At 23.9% G+C, this 10,636-nt stretch overlaps 1 protein-coding gene across 1 annotated transcript; it reads left to right on the top strand.

Annotated features, from left to right (window-relative positions):
• The first annotated feature begins 3,229 nt into the window (after positions 1-3,229).
• On the top strand, positions 3,230-4,765 carry LOC126907535 (uncharacterized). Its single transcript, XM_050688901.1, has 2 exons — positions 3,230-4,396; positions 4,429-4,765. The coding sequence occupies exons 1-2, from the start codon at positions 3,545-3,547 to the stop codon at positions 4,678-4,680; spliced, it is 1,104 nt and encodes a 367-aa protein (XP_050544858.1). The 5' UTR covers positions 3,230-3,544; the 3' UTR covers positions 4,681-4,765.
• The last annotated feature ends 5,871 nt before the right edge of the window (positions 4,766-10,636 follow it).

Raw genomic sequence — 10,636 nt, 5'->3', positions numbered from 1 at the left:
AAAAAAAAAAAAAAAAAAAAAAAAAAAAAACACATCATAGTAAAATTAATACCTTCTCCGCTTCGCATCGAAGCTAAAATAAAACTATTAAAATTTTTGAAAAAAAATTAGTTAAATAAAAAGTTACATTTCATTTTTTTAACTGTACTTTGCTTTAATAATATTGATCAAAAATGATTTTGAAATATTTTATTCTTCTTATTGTACTCGATGTTACCTTTGCCACCTTTGTCGTCTTTGAGTTTGGCAAAACAAATAATAATAAATACACAGAAGTACAGAAACCCACAAAAGAAAAAATGATACATGAACTTAAATATATTGCCTCAGAAATCGAATTCAGAGAGGTGATGCATCCGTTTACAGGTATAAAATATAAATTAAATAATAATTCCAAACAAGTACCCATGGAAAATTTTTATTCTTCATTTAACGATTTAAACGAACAATCTTCTAATGAAGAAATTAAAGAAAAAGCGATTCAATTACAAACTTTTCTTGGATGTGTCTTTGCTGAATATATCAGATATTTGTACTTACAACTGAATACGCTTGTACAAAACAAAGGTAACATTTCTACGTACATAGAAAATCGCAATAGAATACTTTATTTTATACCCGAAATGACAAAATTAATGTCGAAAGTAAATTTCCAAGAAGAAAACAAAAATGATTTTGTTAAATCTTTAAATAACCTTTATAGTTTACTCTTGAATAAATATCTTGATCCCGTAAGTTTTCACAATAAATTTACCGAAGAATACACAAAAGTTAAAAATTATTTGAACCAGAATTGTCTTCCAGAGTTCGAAGATAAACTAGAGGAGAATAATGATGACAAAATCGAAGTTAGATTTCTACTACGCAAACATATGTTTCTCATACAGTGGAAAGATTACTATATTGCATCAAATAACATATGAATGGTTAAGTACAAAACTATCGTAATTTTTATCTCTTTTCAGTTTCTTTTAAATAAAAAATTGACGCTTTGTTGATAATTTAAATAAATATAGACTTTATATATTATTATTTTAAAATATGTAACCCGCTAGTATTATTAAAAATTTTAATTACTCCAAATCTACCTTAAAATTCAATTTTATGCTTTATTCGATTAAAACACTATACAAAAATTTTTTTAGCAAACAAAAATTTGATTTTCTTTATTTGATTATTACTTATTACTTTTGTTGACATTTAAGCGACAGTATGTGAAGAAATTGTATAACTAGAGCAAATGTCTTGTAAAATTATGTAAGATAATTAAATATCATAGATCTTTTGTAAACGTGCACTATTATGCCCTCTAATATTGTAATATCTCAAAAGACTATAAAGTACAACGTAGGTAACATACATCACACAAAAAAGATAAAATCTCCATAAATAATTTATTCAAATAAAAATAGTAAAATAAATCAAATGAATAATGTTTTCGAAAAAATACTTTTCTTATATAGCATAAGCTAATATTTGATTGAATTTTTGTAGAGGCTAGAATAATTCTTAGCGAAATTACCTGCACGGACACTTTATTCAAACTTATCTCATCTCTCAGGATGAACTCTGAACGATTTACATCGCTATCTGTTGGCTGAATATTTAACAATTTTAAATTAAATCAGAACAGATGAAAATATTCATTAAAAATAGTTATAATCAAAAGAAATAACAGTTACTGTAACATTTGCAGTAATTCTTCAATTTTAGGGGCTAATACCCTCCGATGACAACCTATATTATATAATTTAAGTAGTTTTGCTTTATGTAAATAACATATTTTTTTACTATTAAAAAAAAAATTATTTTTAAACTTTATTTTAGAATAACTAATGAGCATACACATAAGGTGGAGGATAGGAGTGTTTAGTCCCCTACAGAAATTGATCAAAATTGTATGCATTGTTTTATAAAAATAATTTTTTGTATGCGGGGAATTAAATTTAGCTTCCGTCCAAATTTGACTTCTTTACACCTATGCTGATAAAAAAAAAATGAGATTCTATAGTTATTTATCACTATATTTTTAATGATTTATTGAAATCCGAAATTTTAACAATGTAAAAATAATGTAAATCATAATAAAATGTAACTCTAGGATTTCTGAACAAACAATTACATTTTCGTTTGCTTAGTAAAAATGGTTGAAGCAAAACAGCTAAAGCAAACGATTATAAAAATAAATCTTCAATATAATTTCAACTAATTTTTTATGATGTCCATCAATTTTCAATTTTAATTGGGATAATTTTTACGCTTTGAATTATTAACCGAATTCAAAATTGAAAGAAGTCACCAATACGATCTGTAAATTTACACGTCAATTATTGTGTAAGTTTCACCTTGAAACTTTATATCGGTTTAATATGGAGAAATATAATATAATTACAATAAAATAAATATAATCTAATTATGGTTTCCTTTGTTAGATTTTAAATTTACTCTTGCTTGGATTACTACTCTATTCACAATACAATTATTTTTAAAGATACCAAGACGTATTAGACTTTGTGAACATTAAATTGCATTTAAAGAATACAATGTTTTTAAAGAATTTTGAAGANCAAGACGTATTAGACTTTGTGAACATTAAATTGCATTTAAAGAATAAAATGTTTTTAAAGAATTTTGAAGAAAGATTTTGGTATTAAATTTAAATAGTCAAATACAGTATAAAAGGAGAAGTCTCCTAAGATTATCAGTGAAATTAAATTATGAAAAGTTATGGGGTCACAAATGTTATTGGGCCATTAGTAATAAAGTAAGATCCTTTTTTTTTGAAGAGATTAATTTTCAAAAAAATGAATGAATATTATTTTCAATAAAGAAAATATTATTAAAAGCTTAAGAGTTACAAAATAATATCAATAATACATATACACAAGTTTTTATTTTATAGATGTTATAGACTTGAGAACAACCTTAAACTTTATTGAAAAAAAGTTTTACGATATTCATGTAACATTTTTTTTAATTACATTAAATTTAAAGTAAAGATATATAATTTTTATTTTACTGAAACAAATTTTCAGTGTGATATTCATTAAATTTAGATTTTATTATATACATCAACAATATGTTAACACGTTGTTTTAGCATAAGCTGAAATAACACCACAATAAAATGTTAATATAATTTTTTTTTTGTAAATGTTTGTCGATGAATTTATTTTGAGAAAAATATTGCAATTTGTATAAAATGTTTATCCAAGACTTTATTTGTAACGAATTATAAACTAAAAAATCGACTAGTAGATGTTATTAAACAGAAGATTGTATAACAATTATATTTAATTACTTTTAAATTGTGTAAATTTCAAAACATTAAAATAAAACAATTCAATAAAGTATTATTATTTCCAACTATAAAAATAGCAAAGGTAGGATTCATTTTTTTATTTAATATTGCTCTTTTTAAGTATGAGGTCAATGCGGATCATCTTGAAGTTCCGAGAGATATTGTAGAACAAATCCAAAATATTTTAGAACTATTTGAGAGTTGGATTGATACTAACAAAGAAACATACAATGACAAGTACATAATGCATTTTAATTATTTTGGTAAGCTAATAGCACGAATATTGGATTCGCCATCCAATCACAACATTCGATGGTTATGGCACCTTAGTATACTTTCAAATTCAGTTCATATATTATATCAGCCTTTAGAAAAATTAGAAGGACTTGTAAAACAATCAAAAATTAGATTAAATGCTGTGGACATTTCAAAAGTTATCATATTTATTAAAGATCAAATAAAAGTTTACTCCAAAAAATATAAAAATAAAAATTTTAATACGACGAAAGAGATTAAAAAATTGCTTAAAGGTTTTAAATCAAGCAATAAATATGAACAAATTGAATTAATTGATGAAATTTATTCAAAATTGATAATTCTTGATATGAATATCGAAGAAAATTTCAAAGTAGTAGGAAATAATATAGACAATTTATATACACCACAAAATCTATTTTTCTTTGATATCATTTTAAATAAAGATTCTGTAAAAACACTCTTTACAAAATGTTCAGCTATTAAATGGATAAGATGCGAAGAACATTTAATTCAAAGTTTTAATGCCGCTATGTATGTATGGGTTGATGAAAAAGATAACTATTTTGAACTAATTAACTACAGAGAAACTTTAATAGACACTGTAAAATTATCTTTTTATATTCATATAAAATTACAATCATCAATCGCTATAGGTTATAAGTCTGGTATAGATAGGAATTTATTTAAAAGTAATTTGTTCATTGAAACTTCCTGGAACTCAATAAAATATTTAGTAAACAATTTTATAACATTTTTTCATTTACAAGAGGATTCAGATTTAATTGAACTTAATGAATGGTTTAAAACTAGACCATTTGATTTATCGTTTGCCGAAAAGGTTTACGANTTGATTTAACGTTTGCCGAAAAGGTTTACAAAATAGCAAATCGTATTTTTCGTCGAACTAATTTCAATTATTTAGAAATTATAACATTAGCAGATATTATACAATTAGTAGAAAATAATAAAATAGATTTAAAATCATGGTCAAAAGAAAATGTTAATAATCTAATGGGTTATTTGAACAAAGTTAATGATTTATTTGAAAACGTTGACTTCGAAATTTACGAGGTATTTTACAAGATTTTTTCCAACAAATCTGAAAACAATCTCTTAAAATAAGCTAGTTATATTTTTAAAATATATTGTATAAATAATTTTTTAGAATGATTTAAAATAATATATAGAGTGTATCATTTTTTGTAACTATTGATCTGTTTTTCATTTACAGAACACCTGTATATTTAATATACATAGTGATCAGTTTATTATAAACCTCTCGATTACTGGAAAAATAAATACAATATTGAAAAAATAATTTTTATTATTTTTAGTTACATAATCGATTTAATAATACGATTTTTGTATTTCTTGATTTTTCAGCTATTAATTTTTAGAATCATCCTGTATAATTTAAGGGAGTGTCAATTTTATTTTTTAAACGGAAACACACATATTTAACTACCTTATAAAATAGTATATAATCCTATACAGAAAATGACTGGTCGATAACAACTCTTGTACCGGTACATTGAAAGTTATATTCATTTTTATATTTTGGCGAAAGGTAGTATACGACCGAAAAATGCCTAGTGATAAAAATAGCTACACCCACTCTTCACCACCAGTATTTACTTTAAATTTTTAGTACCTGTCCAGAAGTTGTTAAAGACGGTTTATTTTCTTAATTATACCAAATCTAGTCAAATATGTATGTTGCCATTAAAAAAATTCGAAAAAATCATTATTAGCTCGCAATTAAGAAATAAACGTAACAAAAAAAAAACAAATTTTTTTGTTTTTCATGTTGTATTTATTTTGAGAGTAATCCATTGCTTTATTATAAACCAATTACTCTGTATATATTAATATTAAAATATATTCAATAATTTGATTAATGTAAATTTATAAAATAAATTATAAAAATTCATTATCATGCAATTGTATTTTAATTATAATTTCCTTATACTTAGTTAAAAAAATTATTAAATATTAAACAAAAAAAAACATAACTAAAATAGATTTTAAATTTCGTGTACATATGAATATAGCTTTTAGTACAAAAGTTTTAAAAAATATTAAAATAACTAAAACACAATTTAACGATTTATGGTAATGCTGACAACAAAATAAAATATTGCTTTAAAAAAATTAACTTATAAAATTAAATAGTCTATTTTCCATTTTAATGTATAATTTTATGTTTCCAGTATACTTTGTAAAATTACTATCAGAAATTAATTTTTGAGACTTATATTTTTTACAATTTCCTGTAAAATTATTTTCGTTTATAATAATAAGTAACAGGTTAATTTAGAAATGGAATGAAAATTAAGTGACCTAATTTATTAAATAGTACCTATTAAGTTTTTAAAATTAAATAAAAAAACAACATTAGTTAAATATTTATTATAGTAATCACTTTCACTTTAATGTGAAAGTTTTAATAAAAAAATAAATGAATTTATTACCATAACTTTTAGCTCAACTTACAAGTTTGAAATTGACATTATTTAATAGAAATAAATGAAATTGTTAAGATTAATATGCAATCAGGAAATTTTATAATTACTATTTACAGTACATTTATCAGAAAAGATTTTTTTTACATTTTTATCGTAATAGTTCACTTCTATAATAATCATATTAATCATTTCTAATTAACTTTTGGTGTTTAAAAAGATTCTACAATGGAAATATTCATAATTTAATTAATTTTAATGATAATATATCTAAAAAAACCAATAGAAAAAAAGTTATTAAAAAGATTTACTCAATTGAGCTTATTATAAAATTTGATTATAATTGTAAAAATCCATCGTTAAATTCAGGTGAAACTAAAAATCATTTTTTTTTTTTAATTTATGATTTATATAGCAACACATTGCATAAAAATTTGGAATATTATAAACTGGTAGTAGCACACACAAATAGAATTAAAAAATTAATAAACTACAAAGTAAAATTCTTTTTTAGTTGAATACTTTTATCATATCAAATCTAATTGGACAATAAATACTTTAAGAATATTAGAAATTAATGATTTTAATTATTTGTATGGAAAAAGCTGGTTAAGCTACTTTTTATTTGAATAAGAAATATTTTTTCGATTTTCAAGAGTAATAACTTAAACTAAATATGAATTGTAATCATTTGATGTATCATTGAAAAAAGTAGGTCTAGTGAGGGTTGGCAAAATAAATCGTAGCCACAAAAAGAACCACATAGTAAAATAGTATTAACATTAATATAAATTTCTTCTCACGAGGGGAGACTATAGTGATAGGATCCTTTATATTTATTGAAGTTATTGAATGTAAATGTGATAAATATCAAATGATTTGAAAATTTTATTCTAACTCAAATAAAAATTCAAATTATTAATAGCTACAGACGGATTGGAAACCTCATACCCTAAGTGTGAATGACACAGGTGTTACCGATTCGGCAACTGTTCGTTACTTTTGTCACAAGATAAAATTAGCTATTTAAGCTAACTCAAATTTAAAAATTGCTTTTTCAACTTTAAAAAAGTAAAAAAATTTTAATAAGTTTAATTACTTATGTCTTATGAACTTAATTCTATGTCAATTTAATTATATAATATTCATGAAAGTCAATGTATTCCCCTATTAAGATATTTTAAAATGAAATAAAATACAAAACTCAGAATTTTAACACAAATATAGCATATTTTTGAATACGGTAGCCATTTGGGCATACAAGTTAGGTCGTAGAGACAAATTTTTTTAATTTATAGTACATGGCATAAGCTTTAATTTGACATATGTTTAAAGGACGCAGTATTTCCGGAACATTTTCAAAAATTAAGTTGAAAAAGTTAGTTTTTCTAAAAAAGTTGCTATTTTAAATCCCCCTTGTGAGCAGAATAAGTGTTAGATTTTCAAAAAAAAATGATATCAAATGAAAGGAAATTACCTAAGGTTTCAATATAAAGAAATATTATTTTGATTAGTTAATATTTGAAAAAGTTATGGCAGTTTTAAGTACAAAAAACATCGTTATAAAAGGTGATTTTTATCGCAAATATTACATTTTTTTTATAATTTCGACTGCCATTTGCACATAGAAGATAAGGTGTCGGGACAAATTTTTTTTTTTCATTTTATAGTACATAAAATAAGCTTTAATTTGATATATGTTTAAAGGACGCAGTATTTCCGGAACATTTTCAAAAATTAAGTTGAAAAAGTTAGTTTTTCTAAAAAAGTTGCTATTTTAAATCCCCCTTGTGAGCAGAATAAGTGTTAGATTTTCAAAAAAAAATGATATCAAATGAAATGAAAATATCTAAGATTTTAGTATAAAAAAGAAATTATGTTGATTTGTTGATTTTTGAAAAAGTTATGGAAGTTTTAAGAAAAAAAGTGAATAAAATGACAAAATTTACCGATTTCTAAATTTGTAATTTTTTTGGAGGTTTCCCTCATTTGCGGAGAACGAGGGAAAAATTTTCAATTTTTAAGGGTAATGTCTTCAACTAGATACGATTTATGATCTTTTGGCGTATTGTTGAAAGAAATCGGTCCAGTGAGAGCTGAAAAAAAGTGGCAACAGACATAAAAAAAAAAACACATCATGGTAAAATTAATACCTTCTCAGCTTCTCATCGAAGCTAAAAGAATTTTTTTTACAAAAATTATACTCTTTTTATTAACTTTAATGTTTGTGTTCACCATGAAAGTCCGAAATTTTTAGCTTCGATGCGAAGCTGAGAAGGTATTATTTTACTAAGATGTGTTTTTTTTTTTTTTTGTGCCTGTTACCACTTTTTCTCAGCTCTCACCGAACCGATTTCTTTCAATAATACGTCAAAAGATCACAAATCGTATCTAGTCGAAGACATTACCCTTAAAAATTGAAAAAAATTCCCTCGTTCCCCGTAAATGGGGGAAACCTCCAAAAAAATTACAAATTTAAAAATCGCTAATTTTCGAAATTTTTTCAATTTTTTTTACTTAAAAGTGCCATAACTTTTTCAAAAATGAACATATCAATATAATTCTTTTTTATATAGATGCATAATATCATTACCTTTCATTTGGTATATTTTTTTCATAAATTTAACCCTTAACCTGCCCACAAGGGGGGATTTAAAATGACAACTTTTTCACAAAAAATTAATTTTTTTAACTTAAATTTTGAAAATGTTCCGGAAGGTCTGACACTTTTATATATATCTTAAATTAAAGCTAATGTAATATGCTTTATCATGAAAAAAAAAAATTTCGGACTTTATCTTATCTTCATGGTGAAAATGGCTACCGAATGCTATTTTTGTGTGAAAATTTTCGATTTTGTATTTTCCATTTTTAACTTTATTATGCTATAACTTTTTGAAAAATGTATGAATCATTACAATTTTTTCATGAAAAGTAGTATTTATATAGATCTTTCATTCGACATACTGTTTTTAAATCGGACCATTTCCCTAAATACAGGGGGGGGATTCAAAACATAAAAATGCATATAGAAAGTAGAACTTTTTCAACGTAACTTTTGAAAGTGTTCCGGAAGGTCTGACACTTTTATATATATCTTAAATTAAAGCTAATGTAATATACTTTATAATGGTAAAAAAAAATTTCGGACTTTATTTTATCTTCATGGTGAAAACAGACATCAAATATAATAAAAAAAATACGATTTTTGTAAAAAAATTCTTTTTTATATTTTTAACTTTATAATGCTATAACTTTTTGAAAGATGTATGGATCAATATAATTCTTTTTTTTGTAGATGCAAGATGTCTTTACCTATCATTTGGTATATTTTTTTTATAAATTTGACTTTTTACCTGCCTACAGGGGGGGATTTAAAATGACAACTTTTTTACAAAAAATTAACTTTTTCAACATAACTTTTGAAAATGTTCCGGAAAGACTGATAGTTTTATATATACCTTAAATTAAAGCTAATGCAATATACTTTAATTTGAAAAAAAAAAATTTGACCTCTGGATTTGTCTTCATGGTGAAAACGGCTACCGAATGCTATTTTTGTGTGAAAATTTTCGATTTTATAATTTACATTTTTTACTTTAAAGTGCTATAACTTTTTAAAAAATGTATGGATCAATACAATTTTTTCATGAAAAATAGTATTTATATACATCTTTCATTGGATATACTTTTTTTTTAAATCAGATTATTTCTCTATATATGGGGAGGCTTCAAATATAAAAAATGCATATAGAAAGTAGTACTTTTTCAACTTAACTTTTGAAAGTGTTCCGGAAGGTCTGACACTTTTATATATATCTTAAAATGAAGCTTATGTAATATACTTTAATTTGAAAAAAAAAATTTGACCTCTGGACTTGTCTTCACGGCGAAAAAGGCTACCGAATACTATTTTCGTGTGAAAATTCTCGATTTTATTATTTATATTACATTTAACTTTATAATGCTATAACTTATTGAAAAGTTTATGGATCCACACATTTTTTTATGAGAAATAATATTTTTTAATAAACCCTTTTTCATTCGACATACTTTATCTTAATCGAGATATTAATAAGGAACCAGCAGATCAAGTAGCTTTTGGAATAAAACACCAATTTTTTTAAAATTAAACACTATATAAAGATTTGCATCGAAGCGTTTATTTTTGATAGTGATTTTAATCACTGTCAGATATCATTATACTTAACCCAACCAACTATACCACGTTACAACTGTGCCGCGACCCCTCNTGCTATTTTTGTGAAAAAATTCTTGATATTATATTTGGGTTTTTTTAACATTATGTTGCTATAACTTTTTAAAAAATGCATGAATCAACTTTATTCTTTAATGATAAATGATTTATATAAATTTCTTTCATTCGACATACTTTTTTTTTTAATCCGACCATTTCCCTTTATACAGGGGGGGTGCAAACCTTTTAAAATAAGTATAGAAAGTATAAATTTTTCAACTTAACTTTTGAAAATGTTCCGGAAAGACTGACACTTTTATATATACCTTAAATTAAAGCTTATGTAATATACTTTAATTTGAAAAAAAAAAATTTGACCTCTGGACTTGTCTTCATGGTGAAAATGGCTACCGTATGC

Source organism: Daktulosphaira vitifoliae, unplaced genomic scaffold (assembly GCF_025091365.1).
Source record: "Daktulosphaira vitifoliae isolate Bord-2020 unplaced genomic scaffold, ASM2509136v1 Scaffold_5, whole genome shotgun sequence".
Lineage (NCBI taxonomy): Eukaryota > Metazoa > Arthropoda > Insecta > Hemiptera > Phylloxeridae > Daktulosphaira > Daktulosphaira vitifoliae.
This window is presented reverse-complemented; position numbering and strand designations above follow the sequence as displayed.